The 27973-nt window shown below is 44.8% G+C and overlaps 1 protein-coding gene across 1 annotated transcript; it reads right to left on the bottom strand.

Annotated features, from left to right (window-relative positions):
• Nucleotides 1-527: 527 nt before the first annotated feature.
• Nucleotides 528-27463, bottom strand: ASB2 (ankyrin repeat and SOCS box containing 2). The gene is made up of 10 exons (XM_065404292.1): nt 27412-27463; nt 24611-24875; nt 22797-22889; nt 20285-20451; nt 17610-17765; nt 15370-15615; nt 11164-11335; nt 6299-6860; nt 2262-2415; nt 528-664 (listed from the first exon to the last, which is right to left on the bottom strand). Exons 1-10 carry the CDS (start codon nt 27461-27463, stop codon nt 528-530), a joined length of 2004 nt encoding a protein of 667 aa, XP_065260364.1.
• Nucleotides 27464-27973: the final 510 nt, after the last annotated feature.

The following is a 27973-nucleotide window of genomic DNA, read 5'->3' as shown; positions in this document are numbered from 1 at the left end:
GGTACCAGAGAATTAGCAACCAGCAAACCGCTCAGTCTAACATGACAGAAAACAAAATAACATTCAGGGAAATGTGATTGTTTCCCCAGATATGCAGATTCTTGACAATTACTGATTCCTGAGCACTGAAGAATTCTAACCTCTGAAAGACCCTCAGGTACTTTTTGAATCCCGCAATGTCACGTGGCTTTGACTCTGCTAGTTTTTCAGTGCTGGCGTTCCTGTCCCCTTCCCTACAGATCTCTGAGGTGTGTAACATTCCAAAGCACTTGTTTTCTTTTGGAAAAAAAAATCAAAGGATAGTCTGTCCTGTCTGTGTCACTCTGTGTCTTTCACTCTCCGTTTCTTCTCTCTCCCTTTCCAGCATTGTAATGCACACAGATTAGCTATGGGGTGATCCTGTGTGACATGTGACACAGGTTCCTTCCCATCATGTAGTCCGTTCAACATGATCATGTGAATACTCTCCTCTCTAATGAATTGGGTTGTTGCACAAGGAAGCTGCTGATCACCAGGTTTGCATGAGGTCACTGTGAATAATCATACTGTAGGTATCGAATCAGTCTGCCCGGCAGAGGCAAAGTGTCAATCAGTTTAATGCGGTTTCTCCCAATCACGTTTCGAACCTTGATCCGGCAAAGGTGAGCAAGAGGCCTGGGGGGCTCTGGAAAAGAGACAGGACCTAAATGTTAGTCGGGCATTTTCAGATCAGTTGAGTTATTAAGCTAGGTCAGTGCCTCACAGGCTGAGCCGTTACATTTATTAGGGACTGTGGAGGAAGGACCCCCAGCAGCGGAGTCAGTGCAGTCAAAGGGGATGAACTGTGCGGTGAGCCATGTATGGTGTGTACATCCTCTGCACAGCATGCAGCTCAGCTGAGAGTTTGCACCTTAATACATGTCCCGCACTAACCACAGCCTGCATCCAGTCTGTCCGACATTGCAGCCCTGTGGAGTTTGAGGTTCAGACCTGTCAGGGGGAGGGCAGCTGGCTCCATGTGCTAACGCATCGCACCGCCACATGGGGCTGGGAGCTATGTCCCTTGTTCTCAGGCTGGCGGGAGCTGAGACACTATGTGAGGCGGAAGAGAGGAAATACTTCAGATAGCTCTGTGGCAACCCCTCTGGCTCGACCAGGAACCATGCTCAGCCCTCCTTGGCCAGAACAGTGGTAGGCACAATGTGAGGCCTCGCAGGTGGGTGGGGAAATGGGGTTGGGATCCCCAGGATTCTGAAGAGGGGGGGCTGAAAGAATCCCCTGGAAAGAAGGAGATTTGTAAGTGTGGAGGGGGAATAGGGTGAACTCTTGTGCCAATGAGCCAAGTCACCAAGTAATCCCCTGCATTACAAAACACCAGCCGTGAGGATCTGCCAGCTCAGCTGTCATTACAGCTGACCCCCTAATGCAAACGCAGCTTAGCAAAAAGGTGGAGATGCAAATATAAACCAGAGGAAAGCTTGAGGGATAAACACAAAAGAGTCTCTTTATTTCTAGAACAGTGAAGTCTCACTGGGATCCATGGCTGCCCAGGCACTTAGGTGTAGTGCAGAAAGAGGGGACAAGAGGTTAGGACTCCTGCAGTCCATCTCAGACTCTGCTACTGTCTTGCTGGGGGGCTTTTGGCAAGTTACTTAATTATACTCAGTTTCCCACTATTACTTACCTGGCTCCCCGAGGTGCTGTGGGACTCAATACATTAATGTTTGTGAAGCCCCTAGGGATCCTTAGATGAAAGATGCTTTAGAAGTACAAAGTATTAGTATCATACTGCTGCATTTCAGGCTGTCTGGGAAGGGGGGCAGTGGGGAGGGCGGGATTATTGACCTGCTCCGTTTTGACTGATGTAGAGCATAGACCTAATGCTGCACTTTCATCCCTAGTGTGTCTCCATTGAAATCAGGGATGGCTTGGACCCAGTGCGTCAGATCCTCAGCTGGTGTAAAACAGCTTAACTCCATTACAGTCAATTGTGCTATGTAAATTTATACTAGCTAAAACTATGGCCCAAAATGGCATTCAACCCTTCTGAGATAACCTTATAGAACGTAATAAGGTTGAAACCAAATACAGTTCAGTAGAAATTAAACTAAAGACCTACCCTACCTTTCCACAAGGGATCCAATGATAGAGCATCCTACCTGTGAAAGAAGGTGGTTTCTGACTGGCTGAAGCTTTTTATGACCATCAGGCTGTCCCCCAGCAATGTGACTTCCCTGGTACTGATTCTGGCCTGTGTAATGTAATTCAGCCCCGCGTCATACCTGCTTTCTCTTTAACAACTGCCCAGTCCTCGTAGCTGTCTATGTGCTCCTTTAGCCGGGCACAGAGCTGCACATTGCCCACATAATCCAGGAGAACATCGATAATAGGCCCGGCCCAGCGATTCATCTCCGGAGCAGACACCATATCACAAAACTGAAACAAAAGCCAGAGCTACTGCAGTCAGTGTGAAATTGATAAGTTCCTCAGGGGGGAGAGACTGTCAGGACATCATGTTGGTTACGCCTTCATACCATGGATAAAGACAGTTCTTAATTTTCCCTATGAAAACGTCTACTAAAAGCCCCTTATTGCTGCTGAGGGAAACATCACCCCCTCTCCCACTGTGGGTGAATGAAACAAAATCCCAGTGGATTCCTGGCTCTGGAGCATGGAAGAAGTGTCAACCACCTATAGGGCCTCAGTATCCTTTGTCACCCAATAAGGGTCCTCAGGGTAGCCAAGGATCAATGAGTGGCTGGGTGCTTGGATGAGAGCCCACAGCTTTCCCTGGATACCAGCAGAGAATCTGCTTTAAAGTCAGAACAACCTTAGGCTCTTCTGGTTATAGGAAGCTCTATCACCCTTAGCATGTTCCATTTCTCTTCTTTGGGATCCTAGTTTGGGGAAAGTCTGAGGTAGCAGTTGGCAGGGCTGGTAGTGCAAGGGCACAGGACTTCGACGTGGAAGGACGACGCCTCCAGTAGATTCCCTGAGATCTGTAGGTTTGTGGGGGAGCTGAACTCCTGGCCAAGGACCAGTCTAGTGGAGCTGCTACAAGATAAACCACATGAAGCTTTTGCTTCACTATGTAGGTTATTCTGTGTCAGAAAACAAACTAGGCCTAATATGGGGCCAAAGCCTGCAGTCCCCCTTACTTTCTCCTGAATCAGGAAAAACTCATTGTCAGTGGAAGCTGGTGGGCGCTCAGCACCTTTGAATATCAGGCCACTCATTTAGATGCCTAAATACAATCCTAGAAGCCTGACTTTCAGCACCCATTTAAAAAATATGACCTATCTTTCTACATAAATCTAACCCCATCCATCTATTTCTTTTAGGGGTCCGTGTTGTGACTATCACCAAAGTATCTGACTGTTTTCCAAGTAAATTAGATCTGTGTTGCAAGGTCCCCAGTGGACTTCAGTGGGTCTCCTACTCTTCTTCTGGTTATAGGAAGCTCTGTTTGGGCTACATGGGCCTGATTTGCCCACTCCTTATACGTGGTGTTGGCATTCACACCTGCCTAAAGGGAGCACAAAGTGAGTGTAAAGTGCTACCACATCCAAATGGCAGCACTTTATACCCACTTTGTCCAGGTTTAAATGATGACACACCGTGCAAGACAATACAGAAGCAGATCCTGTGTCTAATGTTCTTATTCTTCTTTCCTCTGGCAGCCACCCTCTCTGCACATACACAGACAACATTCAAACACTCATCAAATAAACTAACAGAAAATGTTTGGGGGAAAAACCACAGAGTGCAACCCTAGGAAATGTGAGCATTACAGAAACAAAATTACACTGGGACTGGTATCAATCTGGACTTCACTCTCTGCACAAAGGTGTTGGGGTCCCCCCAAGACCTCTTCCATTTGGTTCCCTAAGAACTCCGTTCAACTCCAGTCTCATCACTCAGGCTCCTTAATTTGGCAGAGAGCAAAGCTATGCTGAGTTGGTTAGACTCAAGCATGGAGGGGAGGGGCATGGGCATACCACACATCCAGAGTTACATTGCAAACCTCTTCCTTCAATTACATTTACACATTGTGTTGCATTGACTATACATTGCATCACATGTTTTGGGCTTGGCTTGGTTATTCTGTAGGAACCAATTTCTGTACAGCATGTGTAACGCCCACAGACCCCGGTCCTTGGCAGATGGGATCAAACCTGGGACATCTGAAGCTTAGTGTATGAGCCTTTACTGCATGAGCTAAAAACCACATGGCTCTGAGTCAAGGCTGTAGTGGACTTATCAATCTCTAGATGGTCTAGGTGCCACTAAAGGAGGACAGAGCACCACAGCAAGTAGGCATGAGTTACACATGCACTGTCCATGCACAACTGACTCTTTACCTCATCTTTACATTCCTAATTTATCTCATCCATTTTTATCTTGTCCATTCAAAATGGTTCCTTGGGTGTTCCCCCTTATCTTATCTAGTACAGACATTCTGTTTCCAACTGCTGATCCATTTACCTCCCCAATCGAGTCTCCCAAGAAATGAGGCTTTGCCAGGTCCAATTACCCATGTCAAGCCAGGGCTACAAAAGGTAAACGCCCTCTAGTGGCATTACAATAAATTACTCTTCATCTTCATATTTCCAACATTCTAATTCTCAATACATGAATTGAGAAGAAACCAATTGTTTCCCTTTTACATGGGTAAATGAAACATTTTATGGAATCATGAACTAATATATTTGTAGACTGATCTCCCTATCCTAATGTTCGTAGAAGTCTTAAGTACTGTAGATTGGAACAATAAACTTTAGCAACAATAGTAATAATATGTAGTGATGTACTTTTCAGTTCATCTTCTGATACCTAGTTAATTCAGATCTATTATCAGCTTTTGGTCTGTAAACACTTATTGGTGAAAAGTCTGGGATGTCTGTAATTTCAGGTAATCTCATATGACTGAAATAATGAGTGCATGTATTTTATGTGAAGTTTAATGACGAAGGTCCCAAATGATCTCCTGGGCTTTATTTCAAAGTATAAAGGTATACAAAAATATTAACGAGCTAAACCATATACACCTATCTTTTATTAACCAATCCCCTAGTGCCAAGAAGCAAATTTTATAACAATTTTATAACAAGATGAGGGGAAATGTCTTCTATGCTCAGTGATTTCTCTTTTACTTTAGGCACAGGTAGGATTTTACATGACTTTAACTAGTTGTGTTATGTCAAGTTTAAACCGAACAATCTTCAGGGCAGGGATTTAGTTTTGTGAGGCATCTAGCACAATTTTAGGCACTAGAATAATAATAATAGTTGAGACCCAGACTGGGAAATGAGCTATTTACATGGGTAAAATATTTTTTAAAATACTTTTAAAAACATATTAAAATGTATAATCAGACTTCTCAAAGCAGTCTAGGGGAATCTTTCATTAATGATAGCGGAAGATATGTCTGAAACATATGGCTATATCAGAAATATGGCTAATTTACAGCAACTGGGCATCTAAATCCCTTCAGTGGATTTGCAAATATCAGCCTATGTGTCTAACTCCCCTAGACGGCTTTGAGAACCTTAACTATAATTTACTTATTTGTGTTGCTAATATTGCGACTCACACTTTCTCTAATGCTATACATTCAGTAAAACAAATTACTGCAATTATGAACATTCACTAGGTTACCCTCCCAACCAGAGGGGCTAGAAACCAAATTTGATTTTAAAACATCACCCCCATCCCCAGAAAACAGCAGCATGGCCCCTCTTGACATAGGCTAGCCTCAGAACCACTGGCACAGACCACTAAAAGAGCACACTCTTTTGGCACACAGTGGAACATTAGAACAATAGACCACACATCATCCAAAGGACCATTGGGGGATGAGTCCAATAGAGCACCCAATCGATGTTCAAAGTTTACCAGTCAATTTATAATTGAAAAAGTCTAAAATAGAAAATGTTTCAAGGCAGATCTCTTCTGCCCAACCCCCAGAGGAAATAGGGGGTGCTACCTAGAGAGGTAATTTAATTCACGATGGCTCAAATACCAAGGCAAAGAGAGTGGTATCAATGCCTACGTAGGAAGGCTTGTCCAGTGGTTAGAGCACTAGCTGAGGATCTGGTTTCAATTCCCAGCTCTGTCACAGACTTCCGGTGTGACCTTCGGCAAGTTGCTTAGCTTCTCTGTGACTCAGTTCCCCATCTGTCAAATGGGGAGAACAGCCCTGCCGCACTTCATAGGGGTGTTGGGAGGATAATTACATTAAAGAATGTGAGAGGTTCAGATACTATGTTAATGGTGGCCATATAAATATCATAGATCGATTAGATTCGATAGCACTTACCTGTACTATGTTTGGCTGTTTGTTCACCGGGGTATCATCCAATCTGTCCCTTCTATGATCCAGCACAGGATGTGGGCCATTTCCGTACTGACACTTAAAACAGGAGTCGGCGTCACAGCCCAGATCCATTAGAAATTTGAGCAGACTGAGGTACTTCATTGAAAACATGATGGTGGCTGGGAAAGTAGTGGGATGGCTAGAAATGTACGCATCAATATTCGCCCCGTGGTCTAGAAGCAGCTTCATGGTTTTCAGGCAACCGTGGCGAATGGAGATTAGCAGGGGGTTGATAAGATCGATGTTGGGGTTGGCGCCGGCTTGCAGCAGCAGCTCTGTGGCGTAGATGTTATTGTTAATGACGGCGAAGTAGAGGACGGTGCTGCGCCTGTCCTCGTAGAGCCGGGCTCTCTCAAAGGAGAGGGTGGTGTTCACATCATAGCCGGCCTCAATTAGCTCTTCCAAGATGTCGTTGTTGTTGCGCTCAGCCGCAAGATGGAGCGGACTGATGCCGCTGCGCTTGACCCGAGTGCGGCTGGTCACGGGGAGCAGCATTTTGACTATCCTGCAAGAAGGGGATTCAGTGGATAACTGTTAGCCTTAGACAATCTACAGCAAATAATAGCGAGGCGGTTATTAGCACAGGAGTGAGCCAGCTGCTCATGAAAGTGAAGGACTGATAACACAGGCATGAGCCGTACAGCCCCTTCCCTCACAACTCGACCAGTGCATTTTCATCCTGACAGGGTGGGGTTAGGAGCAGAGGAGCTGCCAGGCTGGGTCAGACACAATGGCCATCTGGTCCAAGAGGCCTCTGACAATGGCCAGCCTCAGATGCTTCAGAGGAAGGAGTAAGAACTCAGCAGTAGGCAGATGTAGGATAATCTGCCCCCACATTAGGTCTCACCGTAGTCCCTAAAAATTAGGATTAGCTTTGGCCCTGATGCATTTCTATGCATTGATTTTTCACAATGCTTCAAACGAGAGAGGGCAAAGTCAGGAGCTCAGTTCTGAGCTCATCGGTGGAGGATTATATTCAGGTCCCAGGATCCAAGCCAGCGTTACAGTTCTGGTCCTAAATCCAACTCCCTGCACTGGGCACCCCTCTGGTGGGTACTGGGAGGGGCAAATCCATGGGGCTATCGGAGTAAACCCAAGCTGGACCGGTTGTGATGAGCCAAAAGGACAATTAGGAATTAAAATAAAATAAAGAACCAAAGCCGTTTTCCAGGCAAATTGCCAAGCATTAGCCCAGAGGGGAAAAAATGTACAGCTAAATTATAAACCTCAGTAAACAGGAATTTCTGTTGGACACAATGGTGCTTCCTTAACAACTCAAATAGAGCTGCCATCATTCTACAGCCTTCACAATAAAAGTGTGATGAGTATTAAACATACTGGCCATCTTTAGCTTGACTGCAATGGCAGCTGCTCAGCATATCCCACGATCAGGAGATTTACAGGATAAAGCCAACTAAATAGTAATGATTATGACTTTTAAAGCATCTGATGATGCCATGTGCTTAGCTGCTCCTGAGTGGTGCTAAGGCCCCTCTACTCAGATTAAAATGGGAGTTGGAGACATGCAGAACCTTATATGCCTATTTCCATGTTGGACTATGATGTCTCCCATGGCAAGTTTATAGCCACACCATTATGCATAGACCTGAAGAAGTTTTGTCTTTATTTAAGGAAAAAATCCAAAGCCTATAGAGGATATTTCCACCCAGAGCCTTTCTCAAAGCGGAGAGACTGACCTCATGTAACAAAGATGCTCACCAGAATCCAGGCAATTTGGGTGCTGCTTAGATGGCTACCATCCATCTCCAACAAATGCTTCATAATAGCCATAAAAGCAAAAAAACCACATGCAGCACTGCGATGATACCATGCCAAGTGCCAGCATTAGTCATCCCGTGATTTACTGGGTTTTATTAAGATTTAAGGGTTGCTTTTGTTCTCTTGCTCAGGAAGTGAATGTGCTCAAGCCAGCTCTCTGTATCTGATTGAAAGGATGCAGCAGCGTTTAGAGAGGGGCCTGAAGAACCCTGAACTCCGAGGGTGTTTGAAATCCATGCTTGGCTCTGGATCTGAATTTTGCAAATGTCCCCTCTCTTGCTAAAGTGTCAAACCCAAAGCCCAGATCCAAAGCCTCTTGCATTTATTTTAGGATTGGGGATGGGGAACACTAACATCGGTATCAGGAACCTAATTTTGCAGCTGAAGCCCATCTCTCTTTCTGACCCCCAAGGGCTCTGTTCAGCATGACCGTGCCTCCACAGCTGCAGACTCTACTTCCTATTCAAAGGTGGGGGGTTCTTCCCAGTGAGAGACAGCCAAGCAAAGCCAATTACTGCTTTACATGACAACCCAAGGCCACCTCCTTCACAGGGCCACCTGAGTGCCATTCCCACACTGGAAGTGATGCTGGATTGCCCATGGTCCCTACCACCTGACCCTTTCTGCCACCTGCTACCAGGGATGCTGTAACTAGGGATGCGGGGAATGCAGCGCCCCCTGGCTTGAAATGGTTTCCATCATATACATGGTTTTTGGTTTTGTTCAATGTCTTTCAGCACCCCACTGTACAAATTGTTCCAATGCCACTGCCGGCTGCATTGCCTCCCAGCTGCTGTAGATAATAGGATGCTAATAAAAATGCACCTACCGATTGACTGCCATCTTTAATAAGTCAAAATAAATCACAAACAAATTCTGCCCTTCTCCACCACCACTCCTGAGCACTGGGAAGAAAAGGGTTAAGTGACATCTTGCTGTGATCACAATACTGATGATACACAATTATGAATTCCATGCCAACAAAATTCATTTCACATTAATATTGACAAGACATCATTTAACATAAACAAACACCAAGCAATAAGAGTTGAATGTTGAGCCCTGGGACCACATTCTTGGCTTTTTGACGTTATGAAGCCTCCGTGTTCTGGCAGCAAGTCTGAATGTGGAATTCCTGGAGAATTACGTATTAAATCCGCAGGAATATAAAAAGAGGTCACCATGAAGGGTGTTGTTATATTGAATACCAAAGGAATTAGGAACGACTGGCCACTTGGGGTAAAGCTTTGTCATCTGGATAAATATTTGATTTTGGCTGCTAAAGAAAGGATACTTTTGTTTCACTTCGGTTCACAGCAGTTATAAACCAAAAAATGTGCTCAACCTTTTAAGTGTGAAGGAACTAAGACTTCTGACTTAATTCTGAACTCATTTGCACTGATGGGAATCAGCAATGACTGGTGAGAGATTTGGATCAGGCCCCTTATTTTGAAAGTGGGGTTGGACTCAAGTTGGAGAGCTTTGGAGCTGAAGCTAAACTTGTCCAGGTTTTGGGGGTGTTCAGATTGAGAGGTCTGGTTCAGGTTTAGTATTGGCATTCAGATTCAGAGCCACTTTTCCAGAGCTTAGGGAAGGAGGACTGGAACTGGGTTTCTGCCTCTGACCCTTTTCTAGTTTAAAATACGTTTGTTTTTAAGAAAATCTCTTTTTAACTTAAACCCTGGAGAGAATTCTGAGTCACGCCAGCATAAGGCTATAATAACTATTCCTACCTACATTATAGCAATATATACATCAGTTACATAAATTCACTCGGGGATGCCTCCTAGCACATACAGCCTCCACAAAGGTACAGTTACAGAAAATAACAATCCTTACATACATCACAGTAATATTGGGAAGTTTAGTTAATGTCTGCAAAGTGCGTGGAGATCTTTGGATAAAAGGCATGTTGTTGTCAAAAAGGTTAGGTTCTTTGTGCATTTTGAAATGGGAAAAATCCATACACAGATTTTGCAGCTGTATTTAGTTTATGATTCTACTATTTATTTGGGGATTTTGATGGGAACATGAATAGATCCATAGAATTTAAGGCCAGAAGGGATGATTAGGATCACCTAGTCTGATCTCCTGCATAACTGCATAGATTTCATCAAGTGATTTCTACAACAAGAGCACATTTTTTAGAATGATATCCAACTTTGATGTAAAGACTTCAAGTGCATTGGTTTTGGCATTATTTGACGAGCTCTAGTCATTACATGGTTTAATGTGCACATCAGCAACAATAAACCATGCTAAAATATTGTTGGGCCACACACATCCATCACATCCTATGGTAAGTTGTTCCAATAGTTAATTACTCTCATTATTAAAAATGTGTTTTGTCTAGCTTCAGCTTTCAACCATTGGAACTTGTTATGCTTTTGTCTGCTAAATGAAAGAGCCATCTATCAGAAATCTTTTCCCTACTTATAGAAGGTGATCAAGTCAATTCTTAACCTTCTCTTGTGTAAACAAAATAGATTGAGCTTATTTAGACTGTTACTATAATTTAAAGCATGTTCTGCAGACCTCAAATCATTCTTGTAACTCTTTTCTGAACTCTTTCCAATTTCTGAACATCCTTTTCAAAGTGCGGACACCAGAACTGGACACACTATTCCAGCAGTGGTCTCTCTAATGCCATAGAGATTTATTTATCCACTCCTCGCCTGTCAGCCTCTGAATTATTTTTCTCTATAAATGGTGATAAAATCTGAACACACTGAAGACGTGGGCAGCATGTTCTGCTTCTGGAGGCCCACCACTAATAAGTAATATCTCAGATGAGGTAGCAGGATCCATCCCTGGTGTGGAAGGGAAGGCCTTATGACTGACTCATGCCATCCCAGCAAACACACCCTTGAGTTTAGTATTTGAAACCCAAACTCTGTGAATATAGGGCCATTAATCTACTGATGTACACTATGTGAGGATCTGGGCCATTAATTTAACAAAAAATCTGAATTCCTTTCTACAGGGTGAAACGATACAATAAAGTGATTAAAAACACACCAAAAACTTACTCATAATTGCCTTTTTTGGATGCTATATGAAGAGGTAATAAACCATCCTTATTGGTTTTGTTAGCATCTGCACCTTGGGACAAGAGAAACTCCACCACCTTTTCATGTCCATTTTTACAGGCTTCATAAAGAGCAGAGGCACTATCGCTGGCTTGGGTGTTGATATCAGCCCCTAGGAGCACAAAAAAAATTGAAGAGCTAAATGGCTAGAATCAGGTGTAACATATTTTGGATCAACAGCCCAAGTCTCCATGACTTGCCTAAGGTTTCAACTACAAAACTGCCATTAAGGCCAATTGATTGCTCATATTTCCCTAACACCATTTGCTGGGCTGGGGTGAGAGTGAGGGCAAGGTGATAAAAGAACAGCTTATGTCTTCTTCACTGTGTTTTTGCTATGAGGTAAATGTTTTCCCCAGTGCTGAGGGACTGAGTGTAACAGGGTATTCCTTGGGGCCAGCCAGTCCACCAAGGACAAACCATTGCATAAAAGTGGTAATACACTACATAGGAAGAGAGATTAAACAGCAGTACTCACAAGATAATACCCACAAAGGGTGTCTACGGTTAGATTCTGGTCATAAGCCCAACCCCACCCACCCCATTTTCTTTACCATGTTTAAATATGATTGAGGAGAAATCATGTTATAACATGGCCTTTTCTTGCCTGCGTGGACAGAGAAAGTCCTATGTTTTATAACCCTGTGTTGAAGAACCATGTTTTAGTCCTTGTGCATATACCCAGGCTAAAAGATGATTCTGTAACATGGTAGGGTTTTTGCATTTGATTTTATTTTTTGCATTATTTGACTAGCTCTAGTCATTACATGGTTTAATGTGCACACCAGCAAAAATAAACCATGATAAAATATTGTTGGGCCACAACCATGTTGAAATGTAGTTATTTTTGTGGCACAGTTTTAGGACCTGAAAACCTGTGTCAATTTCCAAACCTGGGCTTCCATTGTAATAGACAGTGACACTCCACCTTCAGGCTGCCTGATCTATGGGTATCCCAAAATGAATTACAATCCATTGGTTTTCTGCTTCCCAAACTCTGATAAGAAGGGGAAAAAAACAAACAAAAAAAACCTACAGTCGATCAGTCTTTTGTTTGGGCATGAAAACTCCCTGCCAAAGAGAACATTTCCCCCCTCGCTGAAACATCTGTGTTTTGTTTGGCAATTTAAAGATACTGTAGCTCGAAACACCAGGAGAATTTCAATGACAAAACACAAAACAGGGCTACTTTCTTAATGAGAAATAAATGAAATCTTTCTTTTTTATTTATGGCAAACATTGTTTATTGTAAAAAAACAATTATATTATTACTGAGGTTCTCAGCAGGTCTTTTATGGCTTGAAAATATTGGGCAGTTTTATTGGATTTTCCTCAAAATTGAACTTTAAGGGCATACTAACATGTAATTGAGTTGAACCACAAATCATATTCAAATCAGTGTTTAAATCACGATGGAGTAACTGGTTAGTTTTCAATGTCACATAAAGCTGTCTTGTGAAAAATGGGAACTGGAAAGCAAGCAATATTTTTTTGTTCTCTATCAGCCATAACTGCAATCTATATTTTTACAACCACATATCTTTCTTTAGAGATTTTTCTTGTCTTCATTGCGGTTTAGTTCTTATTTCATCAATATATTTCTATATGTTGGGCCTGGTTCTCATTTACTCATTTACTTATTCTCATTTAAGGAGGCTGTGTAAAGGAGACAGAGTGGGAGTAAATTATATTTGCATCCACTTTTAAGGTGCTTTTACATGACAAAAGTGGTGTAAGTGGCCTTAGTGTAAATGAGAATCAGGCCCACTATATCTGTCTATACCAACACACCACATATTGTCTGATTCCCAGCTGGTGTAAATCAGTGTAACTCCATTAACTTAAATGCTGCCTTACCAATTTATACCAGCTGAGAATCTGGCTCATTATTATTTGATAAACTACATAAAATTTGTTGTTCGCACTGGAAATTAATGACAGGCTTAAGCATGGTCTCCCTTTATTTGCTGGGGCCAAGCTATCATTTCTTTGTAAGGGGTGGTGAAGCCAAAGGGTTGGTTTTACATGCATCATGACATGCCAGGAATCTGCTCTGGTGCATGCGTAAGAGAGATTTTAAGGTTATGAACCCACCTGAGAAGAAGTGAGCACAAAGACTCATGGGACTACAGGAGAGAGCTGGATTCTAAAAGGCCTTTCTGGAGCAGAAGTAATATGAGATGTGACTTCTTGACTCATTATGAGAATCAAAATATTCTTATTTTTCCTCTGACTGACTAAGAAATACATTCTTCCTGGGCCATATCCTGCTTGCCTTACTCACAACAATAGACTTGATAACTTTCAAGGGACTAACTCCTTACATGAGTAATGAGAGCAGGATTTGGCCTTACCTAGGGACTCTAAAATCCTCCCCCCCTCCCTAACACTAATAAACTTATTTAGTGCTTTTCAACCGCAAAGTGATTTACAAACACATCCTCATTAATCCTCCTGGTGCCCCTATGAGGTGGGAATGGTGAGTATGGTATCTCCTTCTGTAAAATGGGGATAATGAGGTAACCAGCCCCAATGCAGGTGTACAAGTGTGGAAGGTACAAGAAGTCTTCTCCCCTCTGTGCCCCTTGCTAAAGGGTTGGACAAAAATCACATAGATTTCAAAGACTGATCCTTGCCCTCTGGAGCACAAGCCACTTGAAAAGGGATAGGGAGGGAAGAAACCAAGCTAAGGTCCCTTCTACCACCTCGTCAGCCAACAGAGCTGGCTGTCCGAGAAAGGGAGTGTATGCTGCACCCTCCTACAGATGGACAGTGCTGCACTTTCTCTGCACGATGAGGAGCTCTAGGAGGCTTTGTGCCCCTCATTGCTCCCACTGGAGACCTGTGGCTCCATAACTCCTACTCAAGGGCTATGGCTAAAAGCTACAAGAATAAATAGACACAAATCTGACATCAGGATTCATAACATTCAAAAACCAGTAGGAGAACACCTCAATCTCTCTGGTCACTCAATAACAGACCTAAGAGTGGCAATTCTTCAACAAAAAAACTTCGAAAACAGACTCCAATGTGAAACTGCAGAACTGGAATTAATTTGCAAACTGGAAACCATCAGATTAGGCCTGAATAAAGACTGGAAGTGGTTGGGTCATTACAAAGCCTAAACCTAATTTCCCCAATACTAATTTCCCCCTACTGTTACTCACACCTTCTTGTCAACTGTCTGAAATGGGCCACTCTCATTACCACTTCAAAAGTTATTTTTCCTTCCTTGGTATCCTGCTGTTAATTGAATTGTCTTGTTAGACTGCCCTCACACTTGGTAAGGCAAATCCCATCCTTTCATGTATTTATACCTGCTCCTGTATTTTCCACTCCAAGCATCTGATGAAGTGGGTTATAGCCCACGAAAGCTTATGCCTAAATAAATGTGTTAGTCTCTAAGGTGCCACAAGGACTCCTCGTTGTTTTTGCTAATAGAGCCTCAGTGAACTACCCTACACCACAAGAGGGAGTCCCTCGACCATGGGGAAAAATTGTTTCTGGAATATCTTCCCTGTGACCTTCTGAGAGACAAGGTGGATGAGGTAATATCTATTTATTTTACTTCAGAAGTTGATCCAATAAAAGATATTACCTCACCCACCTTGTCTCTGCAATATCCTGACATGGCTACAACAGCACTGCATACTGTGAACCTTCAACATTATGGGAAACAGGACAAAGTGATACAATATTTGAGGAGAACTAGCTTTGCCCAAGTCATATCTTATTGAATATTCATGAGCAGACCATGCTTGGCTAACATTTAACTCTGACCTTATTCTTATCTTTCCCTGTCTGTGACTTATTCTTCTGTCACTGGATTTTTAGGATACACATGGACAGTGACAGTCATGAAAACTTTTGTGTTATCATTGCTGCACAAAGTAAGGGCACCAAATTGCTTCTAAATCGAGTGACCATTGATACTGAAGAAGCACAATCATTGTGCACCTGTATTCTAAACCCATGTGGACTGTTCTTGCTAGAAGCTTTCAGGGAGAAACAGGTGTTCACCACCTCTGAAAACTAGGCCTTGTCTCCAGTTGGTTACTGAAAAACTGAGCCAACCAAAATTAGTGGATACTTTTGAATATTTAGGCCATAATATATAAAGCAAATGAACAGCACCACTGTACTCACCACACTTGGCAAGGTATCGCAAAGCATCTAACTGCCCACCCTCGGCAGCCACAAATAAAGAGGTGATCCCATAAGTGTTCTTGCTTTCAATCTTGGCTCCCCCTTTGATCAGGATATCAATTATTTCTATGTCATTCCGAGAAACGGCCTCATGGAGAGCAGTCCATCCCCGATTGCACCGGTGGTTTGCATCGGCATTGTACTGCACCAGCATCCTTACAGCTTCGATGTTTTTGCGTTCACAGGCTGTTTTAACAAAAGGCAGGTCATTTAGGCCAAACTTTTCAAGAGGCCACTAACTCTGGGTGCCGCAGTTCTGGGTGCCCATTACAACACGCTAGAACCTGAGGTACCTAGAATCACAGGCACAGACGCTTCTTCTTTGCCCCGGGGGTTCTCAACACCAGTCCTCCCCTGACTCTGCTCCCATGCCACCCCTTCCCTCAAGCCCCCACCCCCATCCTGCTTCTTCCTGCCCCCACTCCGCCCCTGCCCTGCTTCTTCCCACTCAGTTCCACCCCCTCCCTGGAGCGCGTCCCATTTCCGCTCTTCCCCCTCCCTCCCAGCGCCTCCTGCATGCCGTGGAACAGCTGATCCCTGGTGGGAGGGAGGGGGTTGATCGGTGGGGCTGCCGGCGTCCGGGAGGCACTGAGGTGTGGGGAGATGGCTGCTGGTGGGTTCTAAGCACCCACTCATTTTTTCCATGGGTGCTCCAGCCACTTTTGCAAGCTCTGGCCATAATGTGTTGTACATCGCATGTTGATATGGGCTAGGACAGTACAATGGCAATTTCTTTGTAAGCCAAAGTATAATTCTTCATGATGCCATCATTTCTCCTGTGGGTTGATTCTTTCCTTGATGAGTGGGTACAGCTCCCACTATCATTAATGCATGTCATTCACATGCATTGAGAGTGGACTATCTGACCTGACATTACAGCAATTATCTATCCATGGCAGCTTTGCAAAATTCAGCTCACCCACATTCCGAAAGGTAAGTAATTTTTTCATCATCATGGTAGAGGGTGAGTGTAACAGGGTATGCTGGCCCTTTAAGGAAAGAGGAATTGGGGAGGGGAAAGATCCAGGCTACCCCATTCCAAGTAGCTTCAACTGTATAAAAACCCTGGGAACAGCAGGGACAGATGTGGGCAGAGAGGAAGAGGTCCTGAGGTAAGATATGAGAAGATATGACTGTCTTTTTAAGGCACCAGGAGCCTTGTAATGAAGGGTGGGGCAATGCTCCTTTCTCTCCCAATCAAGCCTCCAACCAGTTGAAATAAAACCCTGGAAGAAGGGCATCACATAAGGCAGAGGGAAAGATTGTTCTGCTAGTAATCCTTCAACCCTCACTCCCAGAAGGAGCAGGAGTGACCTGGGTTCTCCTTGCCAGGCCTTGGAAGAGAAGTGAGAAATGCCTCCGGCCAGGAGGAGCACTGGGAAGAAATCTGTTGGTTATCAAAGTTTGAGTTTAAGATCATTTTGACTTTGAAAGACTTTGGCAAACATGCCCAGTGAAGCTGGTGCCAGGAAATTTAAAGGAACCCACCAAGAAATAGGTAATACACTGCCTGGGTAATACACTGCCACCTGTGGGCAAGCAGATTTTGTGTTGAGGCTAGTAAATTTTCGTAACAGTTTTCCAAGGCTGGGTGTGCTTCCATATGCTATGTTTTGGCCCATCTTTTATATTTATTGAAAAGTGAAACAGTCCCTTAAATCTGGTAGCCTATTTTGGACCAGTGTTTCAAAATCCAGTGTCAAGTTGGGTGTCCATAAATCCAGGCACTCAAAGAGAGTGGCCACTTTGTAAAATCTGGGCCTATACATTTAAGACTAGGCTAGCCAGAGCACTAGAAAGAGTACCATGGGCACTAGACAGAGCACTACAAAAAGTGCCGTGGGGAACCATCCATTCACAGGGAGATGGACCTGATGACCTAAGAGAACTTTTCCTTCTCCAAACTCTGATTCCATGGATTTTGTGTGGTTTTGCTGAATAAAGTGTTCTCAACACAAAGCCTGTACATTTGTGCCTTTGCCCACACTATAAGTGAATGACTGACATCTTCTCGGTTATTTTTGCTCTGATATCTAATAGGTGCTTTGAATTTTGTATTTAAAAAGACACACACATACTCATATAGAAACAACATGGGCTTGATCTTCAGAGGTGCTGAGCACCTGCCACTTCAGTGGAAATCTAGGGGGCTCAGCATCTCTGAAAATCAGGCCATTTACCTTTATAGAGTGGAGTCTCCCTGGACTTGTTTGTAATATCAGGTTCAGCCCCGGCTTGCAGCAAAGAAAGTAGACAGTCCAGGTTTCCCCTGCTTGTTGCTATGTACAGCGCTGTCTCTTCCTGAAGCGTACGCTGATCAGTGGTTCCAGGGTATGCTAATGAGATGTCATTGTTCCATAGTTAGTAAGGCATATAGCACATGTTGTCTAACTCTGACACTGTGAACGCTGTTGCTAATCATTTTGGGGCAGGGATGATCTAAGTATACTTGGTCCTGTCTCAGTGTGGTGAGGATGGACTAGGTGACTTGAGGTCCCTTCCAGCCCTACATTCCTATGATGATTTCAAACATGAAACACCAAATGCTAGGAAATTACCCAAGAGATAGCTTTGCCATGCCATCCAGATCAGATTCCAGGATTCTCTGCGAAACCACCAAAAACTCTCTGATAAGAAACATTTTTAAAAAGAGGAAAATAAAATCACTTGACGATACATATCACTCCAGATATTAACATTGCAGTAAATACGGCATCAGAAATCAATGCTGCAGTAAAAATTGCATCAGTGAGTTTGCTGACACATTAAATTGCTTTCATCTATACAGCTGGCCTGCATTTAGACAGTCATAGCAATACATGCTGGCTAACACTCAGCCTTAGAGGTGATGCATTTTCCAGTTATCAGTAAGAGGCACCTTATCGCACTGATGGAGAAATTAACCAACATGTTAGCGATGGATCTGAAGCAGAACACAACAACCGAGCCCCTCGAAGTGCAGATCAGGTACAGATGAGGATTCAAAGTTCAGGACTTGGGGCTGGGCCTGCCTGTACGTGGGATAAAGTGAAACACCAAATCTGAACACCCCTGAGCTTTGGGGGAAGTTTGGCTATGGAGCCAAATCTGGATGTAAACATCATGACTCAGGCCCATCTCTAGCCCATCTCTGGAGGGGTAATCCAGGACCCAGAGGGGTGGAAAATTTGCCATGCTACTGCATAGAGTGTCTGCAATCCAGCTCCTCTCACTGAGGGGCTCATAATCAATCAGCACAAGCCGCAAAGGTGACTGGCACTGGCTAGGAGCAAGATGTGACCAGCGTGTTCCCTGAGAACAGGGTGACTCAGTGCAGCCCTTGGGCATACTCTGCTGGTGAGGCTCCTGTGAAGTCCCAGCCACAATGTAAAGCTGCCATGCCCCACTGGAAAGCCGGGGGAAGGGTGATGATGCTGTCTTCAGTGGAAGGGGAGGCAGAGGACGGGAGTCTGCATGAGGATCAGAAAGGTGCAACCTGTATCTGCCAGTGCTGACAGTGCCTTTTATTGGATGAAATAGAAATAAATTGGAGGGGTTAGAGCATAAGCCAGTGCACCCCAGAGCAGTGCTCCTGCTGACCATGAGTATGCAGCCAGCATGCCATTTGCTTTGACATCTTGGAGCCCAGTGTTTGGATCTATGTGTTGTGATGCCCAAAATCTGTGCACTGCATTTTCTTTTTTGAGGCACTTTAACTCTTCAAAATATTTCAGGTCCCCTCCCCTCCCCCCAAATAAACAAAGTCAAAGTAGGCTGAGAACATCCTGTAGGTTGACTATAAAATAGGTTACAGTACAATAGATTGGACACTAAATTAGGTTAAAATGTTAGAAATGTAGGTTGACTATAGCTACTGGTGATTCGAAAAGCAATTGAGCAACTGCTCTCCAATGGGAATTCAAAACCAAAAGTAAACCAGAAGCCCATTATTAACTATTAGCAAACAGAGGCCAGGCCAGATCTTCAGCTGGAGTATATTGGTTTAGCTCCTCTGACTTCTCTGGAGTTGCACTGATTTACACTAGCTGAGGTGTAAATGGGAACTGCAGGAAGCGGCATGGACCACAGGGATGTGCTGGCTGCCGCTTCCCACAGATCCCATTGGCCGGGAATGGTGAACCGCAGCCACTGGAAGTGCGGGCGGCTGTGCCTGCGGACAGTCAGTGTAAACAAACTGTCTCGCGGCCCGCCAGTGGATTACCCTGATGGGCCGCGTGCGGTCTGTGGGCCGCAGGTGGCCCACCACTGATCCAGACCATTATTTTATACCCCAAGAAACCTGATAATATGCGGCAGGCCAACATCAGCCCAGAACAGCACAGATATCTCTCAGCACTTAAGATCTTAACTGTTATTTATTGTGTACAGACTGCAAGCTGCTTATTCAAATAGGGTGAAATTCATACACATGCACAAGGCTTGAGTAAAGGGTCTTTTTGCGAGGAACTGAACAAAGGTTGGTGTGATGTACTGAAAACTCTGTTAAAATTGTAGCTTGTCACGTTAAATTTCAGGATTTTTCCTGATCCTGCTTGCTGTCTATGGGGCTCTGTAGGAAAGTGTGTGATCTGGGCCTAGCAGCACTCAGTCTGCAGCCAGCTGGCCTACAGTAAGGTGGAGTGAGCTGTGCCACTCTATTTCAGGGAACAGCCTGCTGTGTCCCCCTCTGGTTTTAGGTTCTTGTGTGTTATCTAAGAAATAAAGCAGTGTTACAGTGCAACCGTTCAGCAAGAGTATTTATCTGTCTCTGTGTGTATGCCATGAACAGAACATGGGGGTGATTATATTTTCTTCTTTTGGGCTGATATTTTTAGTTTCTCTTCCATTTGTAATCAGTTGTTTGTATTTTACTAACCTCTTTGCAACACTTTCAGGCAGCCTACTTGGCCATAGTAGGCAGCTTCGTGCAGTGGTATCCATCCATCCTTATTAGGTTCGGAAAGGTTCTTCCCTGATTTCATCATATTGAGCAGGGCACTTTCATCTCCTTCCTTGATTGCTTCCACTACAGGATCCAGCTCTCTTTAAAACAATGTTGAAAATCAATTACATTTTGCAGCGTTACAGTAAAGCTTTTTACAGCATCAACCAAGAATGACTGTGAAAGCCTAGGGCCCACCTACGCAAACTAAAATGGCAAGATTTTGGTGGCTCTGGGGTGCACTGGCTGCAATGGACACTAGCTCTATAGGACTATGTGATTCTACTCACATATACTGCTTTCCTCTAAAAGGTAACTCGGGATGGTCAAACCTGTCCAGAAACCTCTTTCCAATGCTTCTCTCCAAACTCACACCTAACCTGCACCAAACTTTTCTGAGGTTTGAACGAGTTTGTTTAGTTGTGTAAAAGAAATGAGCCCAGAAGTAGAAATGCTGAAATACCATGAGAGATTGTTCTTGTGGTATTTCTGGAAAGCAGGAAGTGCTGGGAACCTCACAAGAGAGTCTATTCTGGGAAGATAGCTGGTCCAGTTTCTCAGAAGTCAGTGATGTAATTCAGATCAACACCTGAACCTTTGTGTAATGATCTGAACTCACCTCCATTGAATTAAGGAGTGGAAGAGAAAAGCTGTCCACCCCAATGAAACTCCAAACATGACACAGGAAGGACTAGGTATTAAAAAATGCTCAGCTTCTGCTTCGGCACCAAAATATGTGGCCAGTTTTTCAGAATGTTGGATGTTGAGTTCCTTTGAAAATCTGTCTGTAGGAATCACAATGGGAGCTGCTGAAAGCTGAACAGTTGTGGAAAAACTGGTCCTTTTTAAAGTACCTATATGGTATCTGAGCTCTTGAAAATCTGCCCCTTAGCTCTTTAGAAAATCCCTAAAGACACCTTCCTGAAAACCCCTCACCCAGGTGAGTAGTCTTCATTCCCATGAGTAGTTCTTTGAATAAAAACTACTGGTGTGAGTAATGGGTTTGCTGGACCAGGCCCTAGCTGCTTTAGCCAAGCAGACTCCGCTACAGCACGAAAGTTTAACGAGTGTCACACTGGAGCCCTTGTGTGATTGGCCTGCAGCACAGCTGGTCAGTATAAAAAAATAAACACTCTGCTGCTTGGATTCTGTCAGAAACACGACAACTTCTGCAGCGGGAGCAGGGAGGAAGCAGGCAGTTTTTTAAAAAACATCTGAATCTTGTGAACTGCTACTGCATCTCTAAGGCAGGTAGCAGGCGGCTGAATTCCCACTGCAAGAGCGATTAGGGATGGGGTCTATTCTGAGTAGTCCAGAGCAGGTGGGCAGGAGCACAAACGGTGCAGGAAGCATCTTCTCTTCCCAGCACTCCATTCAGGCCCCAGGCAGAATGATGCTACTGGCTCTCCCTGAGTGTATGGGGGTTTGTAAGGGCTTGGCCAGCTTAACTGGGGGTGTGACCAAGGCTCCCACACATACACATACCCAGTCACATTCCTGCTAGCACCCACAAACAGGTGGGCAGGGTAATTTAGGTTGCCCCTTTCTGCAGTGAGTGCTCAGTGCACTCTCCTCGACACATCCTCCCAGGCATTGTGCCTGGGACATGCAGACACCATGCAGGTGTTCTCCCTCCCCACAGCTCTTTCACAGGAGTATGGGCACAGTTTGGTCCCCTCCCCCTGTTTCATCTTCCCTGTCTAATCTCTCTATCTAACCTATCCAGCAGTTTCCCCCAACAGTAGCTGTACTCAGCCAAGCACGTTTACGCTCTTTCAAAAGGAAGAAGTCCAGCCTGCAATGGCAGCTTCCCCCTTGGGGTAAGAGCCACAGCCTGCGAGGAGGAACATCACGGCCCCTCTTGAGAGCGTGGGAGAGGACATGTACCCCTGCACGTAGGAGCCCTGTACAGTGACCAGATGAGACTCACGCTGTCCTGAAGACATTGACCAAGCGCACTGACAAGGATCAGGCTTCTTCACTCAGATTTGATGCCCCTTGATGTGTTTATGTTCCTGTTTCCCAGGCTCGACCTCTGAACTTCATACAGATGCACTCGCCTGATTCAGTTGTGATTGCGACATGGAAGCCAGCGTGTATAAATAAACCACAACACACACATCCCTTTTCCTCTCTCCCCTGCCATCTCAGTGCTGTCTAGGGACCCACAGAAGCCTGCACACATGCAGTAGAGTGCGGAGGTCTGTAGGGCTGAATAGCCCAGGAGTGACTGAGTGTGTGTAGGGGGCTCGGGGGCGGGCAGGGGAGGGCAGGCAGGGTGGAGGAGGGAGGAAATGAATAAGATTCCCTCAGGCAGTTCTATGCATTCCTCCCGACACACATAACGCCACAACCCCCGCCACCCAAAAGCCTCCAGCTGGCTAGTGAGGGCAGACAGACAACAAGGCTAATTTGGAGCAAGATAAAGCGAGACAGAGACACTTACACAGGCTGGGGGGTGATGAACAGGCTGCCATCGTACCTTCGTCTGACCCCCCAAGATGACCCTGGAGCTTGGCCTCCGGACTGGGCTGCCAACCTGGAGTAGTGATGGCACGAATGAAATAAAGAGAAATACTCTGAATAGGAGAAGCAGGTCATTTTCGGGCCCCTTACTAAAGGCAGGAGCCGAAAGAGGGACAGAGAGAGAAGGAGCCTGCCGCCGGGGCTTTGAATGAAAGCAGATGGCCACAGCTTGCTCTGTGCAGAACTCAGCTGCTCTCTCAGCTCTGGATTATTTTTGGCCCACTGAGGAAGTGTCAGGGGATTTGAATGACCATATAAGACAACACTGAGGTTAACCTCCCCACACTAGACAGGAGGAAGATACAGAGCTAGATGACATTCTTCACCTCAAGGAAAGGAGGATCTGAGAGCACAGTCAGATGAGGAAGTCTGGTGAGGGGATGAAATAGGGTCATTAGCACTGTGCATTCAGGAACAGGCCTCATGCTGGACCTTACCCTACCAAGGTCCTAGGCCAGCTAAAAACCTGGGGCCACAAACCTCCCTGCAGTCTTCCATACCTGCCTAGTAATAGGTGGGCAGGCTGTGCCCTTGCAGAGCACGGGAGCTCTAAACTGCTGAGCTCAGGCAGAGGTGGGAGAGCACCAGTCAGTATGCAAAACAGCAGATGCTATCCTGTGCTAAAATCAGCAGGTGGCAAGGGACACTTTAGAGTACAGGGCCAAAGCTGACAGATCTGCCCTTAACCTGCCCCATATCAGATCCCCATTTCAGACCCTATGCTAAGCAACATGACCAGGCCCCACAACAGATCGTATATCAGGCGCCATACAGAAGTACCTCCACCAGATCTTGTAATACTACAATAATCACAGTGGGTACAATCCTGGCCCCATTGAAATCAGGATTTCACTCTGTGTACATATGACACCCATCACATTGTTTGGGGGCCTGTAATAAATTGGTCATCATAAGATTACAATTAGAGCTGTCAAAAATACACAAAATATATAAAAATTGTTGTTCTTTTGCAGGGTGTGAAATGCACCTTTTATTTTTTGATTATTTGATTTTTTGTAGAATTTTTTTAATGAACTTTTCCATCTTTTTTGAGAATTTTTCATTTTTAAAAATGAAAATCAAAAATGTTTGCTTTTGAAAATGGCAGGTTCCTGTAACCCAGTGGACTGCTTAGGCGTCGGCACTGAGCGTGACATCGTGTGGGAAGAGGGGTCTGCCTAGATGTGGAGTTACTCTGGTGCGCCTGGGTGTCCATGAGCTCAGAATTTGTGCCTCAGTAAACAAAAGCAATATGTTTGTGACACCTCAGTCGTGTTTATATCCGTGTGTTTTATATACATAGTTTGGTTCTTTTGTGTGGGGGGAAAAATCAGAACCTTTCCACATTTTTTCATAAAAATCCTGCAAGCCTCACCTGAACAGAACTAACTCAGGAAAGCCCTCTGTTCCCTGCGGAGCAATGAGGCTGCCACCTGAGTGAGGACTCTTTAGGTAAGAAAAGGTTGCAGGACTGGTCCAGTGTTTTGCACAGATACACAACTTTTAGCAGACATTCGGGCCCAAGTTCTAATCCAATTGACAATGGTGTCATGCCAGAGTAACGCCGCTGACTCCAGTGGAGCTACCCCAGCGGCAATGAGATCAGAAGCTAACCATTGTAAATTAATTACAAGCTGATCTGTTAAATGAGTTTCCGTGCTGTTTTGTAAAACTGTCTGGAAAGCCATTTTTCAATGGGGCTTTGTGAAGGCCCCACCTCACTCACACACTCACCTGTGCCAAGGATTGATCTGGTGTGGTGGATTATGAGAGCAAGGACGCGTCAACGTAGGTGGCTCTCCTGGGGCTGTCATGACTGATTTCTGATGACTCTGGGCAGCTGACTGACCTGAGGGATCCTCTGTCAGGCTCTGTTCTATGGCCAGTTGAATAAGCTCGTCTTCACTCATGCTACTGTACAGACTGTACTCCTCATGACCTATTGTTTTTCTTTGGGTGTTTGTTGTGGCCGTAATCTTTGTAGCCATCTTCTGCTTGCCTAGTACCAGGGGATAAGAAGAAACTGTAAAAATCAAAATCTTGAAAATGTGAAGTGACGTTCAACCATCTTGTGTCCAGGGTCAGATCTGTACCTTGACTTATACTGACCAGGAGTCCTTAGCATATTTTCAGTCAAGGAGAAAACACATTTTAGCGAATCCACTGGAGGCAACATTTAAACGTAATGGGCCTGATTTCTTTTTTTCTCTTTTAGCCCTCTTATAATGATTGCAACTCGCGGACCCAGCTAATTTATCTCTTGCTAAATGGGAGAAGTTACAAGTGAGTAAAGCAGACTTTCTTCTGCTTCCTTCAGGTTAGGGCACTTCTGGGCAATAAGATGTAGTGGAAATCCCCCAAGGGATTAAGAGAACACTGTCAGTTTAAAAATGAATCAGAGAAAACATTAACACGTCCCCCTCTGTGTTACTGTCCTACTTGTCTTTGCTTATTGAAGATGGAAGTTGCTGGGCCAGATCCCCAGATGGTGTAAAGCAAGATAACTGTTGATTTCAATGGAGTTAATCCCGTTAGCTGAGGATCTGGCCTGCCATACCCTTTTTACCCTTTACACTATTAGGTTACTTTCTGTAGTGCACTCAGCTTGAACAGCAAAAAGAGACTAGTCAGTTCCACTTCTGTGCATCTGCTCCCTCTCCTGACAGCAGCACTTCTGCAGACCCATGTGTCACTCACCCCTGGCCTGTGCTAAATCCCCAGCTTTTCAGGCTGTGCAGACACAAGGGCTGATTCTCTGCTGCCCCCCACCTTGTGCACTCATTTACACGTGTGCAAAGAGGGTGTAAAATGCTACCCAGTCAGAATGGCAGTGATTGATGCCTGCTTTGCATTGACTCTCTGCAGGTACGGTATATGAGACTACATAAGGCGCCGACTGGTGGAGAATTGGTTTCAAAGAGCCCAAGTTCATTTCACATATCCACTTGGATGGGAGCATGCTGTACAGTGTGTCTACCGCCCTGTCTCCTTCCTCCCTCAAATGTGCACTAAGCCCCAACATTAAAACCAGCCGTGTGTCTCCAATAGGATTTGGGGGAGGGGGAAGAAAGGAGCATGCAGCGGGGACAGCATTCCTCCTTCTGGCACTAGCAGAGGAGTGAATATGACTCCTAGATAATCACCTCTTTGGGAGAAATAAGGAGAGGTTGCATTTAAAGAAAGAAAAAAATCTGAGGGGCTTGCACCAGCTTCCCTGTTGGTTAATCCTTAAAGGCAGGTTGCTACCCTTCCAAGATGCTTAAAAGCAGCTTATAGGGAGTGGGAGAGACCCAGGGAGGTGGCTCCTTAGAGGAAGTAATGCACAAGGTGGAAAAGCAAACAGCCGGTTAGTGCTGCTACTCCAGTGGAAATAACTTTGCTAGCAATGGGGTTTCTAATAGGGAAACAAGAGCCAGGTGCAACTGTGGCAAAAGAGAGTTTCTGGTAGTGGAAAGCCAGTGAGTCCCTATTCCTTGGACTGACTCTCATTGGTGCAGATCTCCATCAGCTCTGCAGGATCCACGAGGGCCTCTCATTAGGGCTGTGATGTGTCAGTTGTTCAGCCCAACCGTCGCGTCCCTTTTCAGGTGCTCTCCTTGCTGTCCGATTGCAACCGACATTTGCCAAGTACTTTGTACACCGCCATAAGCCAAATAACAGGCTAGCTCAAAATGACTGTGAGGAGTCACATTTGTAAAGCAAGGTCTAACAGAAGAGAACAGCCTGGGTTCTTGGGAGGGATGTCAGGCACTGACAGACCTGTAGCATTTGTACTGCGCTAAGCACACCGTAAAATGCCCCCCACCCCCCACCCCAGAGTCTCTCTCTCTCACGCACACTCTGTAGGGAGTCATATAACCTTTTAAAAAAACAACGAGGAGTCCGGTGGCTCCTTAAAGACTAACATATTTGTTAGTTTTTAAGGTGCCACCACACTCCTCGTTGTTTTTGTGGATACAGACTAACACGGCTACCCCTCTGATATATAACCTTTTGTTGCTCTAGACCACCATTCATTCCCAATCACCCTAGGCGTCTGTGCCAGTTTACTAGACTAAGAACTCTGCTCTGCCAGCCCCCTGTGTAACTGCGCACTCTCCATTTTGATCTCTGGATCACTAGACTGCAGCTAGTGGAGAACATAACCCTCTGGTAGGGGTTATGGCAAGTACAGATGAATGGAACGTGAGCAGCAGTGGTGCATCAGAGCCAGGCACACAGGCATATCACTATGGTCCCAGGAGCTTAGAGTATCTCATGTTCCAGCTACAGTATGTTACCACTGCTCTAAACTACCTTTACAGACGTTGTCTGTAGGGCAGAGGCGACAGCTCTGATGCTCGATTTTACAGTGGTAGAGGGATGAGTCAAAGCCCGTGAAGATAGTCTCCATTCATATTTCCATTGAGAGGTAGGATGTTTTCTCTGATTACCATTAAAAAAAATCAGTGGAACTGTCTTTGAAGCATTTAAAGAAAATGTAAGAGCCTGAGTAAAACCTACAAAAGCAAGGAAATGTAGATTTAAGGACTCACCTTTATTCTCATTTATCCTGCTGTGCAAAGTTCCACGGGGTATATAACACATGTGATTACTGCCTGCACTGATCTCAGACTCCAAACACCACAGAACCAAAAGAGGAAAAGTTAAGGATGGAGAGTCACCCTTGATGTTGTATGTATTAGATCATGCTGGGAGTGGTAATTTGACTATTAAGGGGTACAATATGTAAGCTGTACCCCACAACAGTTGTCTAAGTAAAAGGTTGGAGGCTTGAAGTTCTTCAACCCTGTTTTATGCCAGATCTCACAAGGCTGATATTTGATTATTGTCTTCAGTGATAGCTGGCATGCAGGCAGTGACAGCCTTAGGCCAGTGCTATGACCCCTGTGCAGCCAAGGGATCTGTGCCAAGCCACCAAACAGCTGATAGCTCCAGGAACAGAGCCACAGTGGCCCTTCCTCCCTTCTCAGCCACCTATCCATGCTTTGACATTAGTGCCACAGACAAGCCAAGTACCATGACCCAGACCTTCCCCAATGGCTCTCTTTGCCCCTGGGCTGGTTGAACTCCTGACATGTTGCTCTGCTGTTTTAC

Source organism: Emys orbicularis, chromosome 4 (assembly GCF_028017835.1).
Source record: "Emys orbicularis isolate rEmyOrb1 chromosome 4, rEmyOrb1.hap1, whole genome shotgun sequence".
Taxonomy (NCBI): Eukaryota; Metazoa; Chordata; order Testudines; family Emydidae; genus Emys; species Emys orbicularis.
The sequence above is the reverse complement of the archived record's forward strand: the minus strand, read 5'-3'. Positions and strand labels throughout refer to the sequence as shown.

What these genes read in the sequence shown, in the direction of transcription:
- ASB2 (XM_065404292.1), bottom strand. Translation starts at nt 27,463, where the DNA reads ATGTGTTATATACCCCGTGGAACTTTGCACAGCAGGATAAATGAGAAT. An exon ending in CAGATCAATCCTTGGCACAG is followed by an intron (nt 22,890 to 24,610) that starts GTGAGTGTGTGA and finishes TCACTACTCCAG; the next exon opens with GTTGGCAGCCCAGTCCGGAG. An exon ending in TTCATCACCCCCCAGCCTGT is followed by an intron (nt 20,452 to 22,796) that starts GTAAGTGTCTCT and finishes ATTGTTTTAAAG; the next exon opens with AGAGCTGGATCCTGTAGTGG.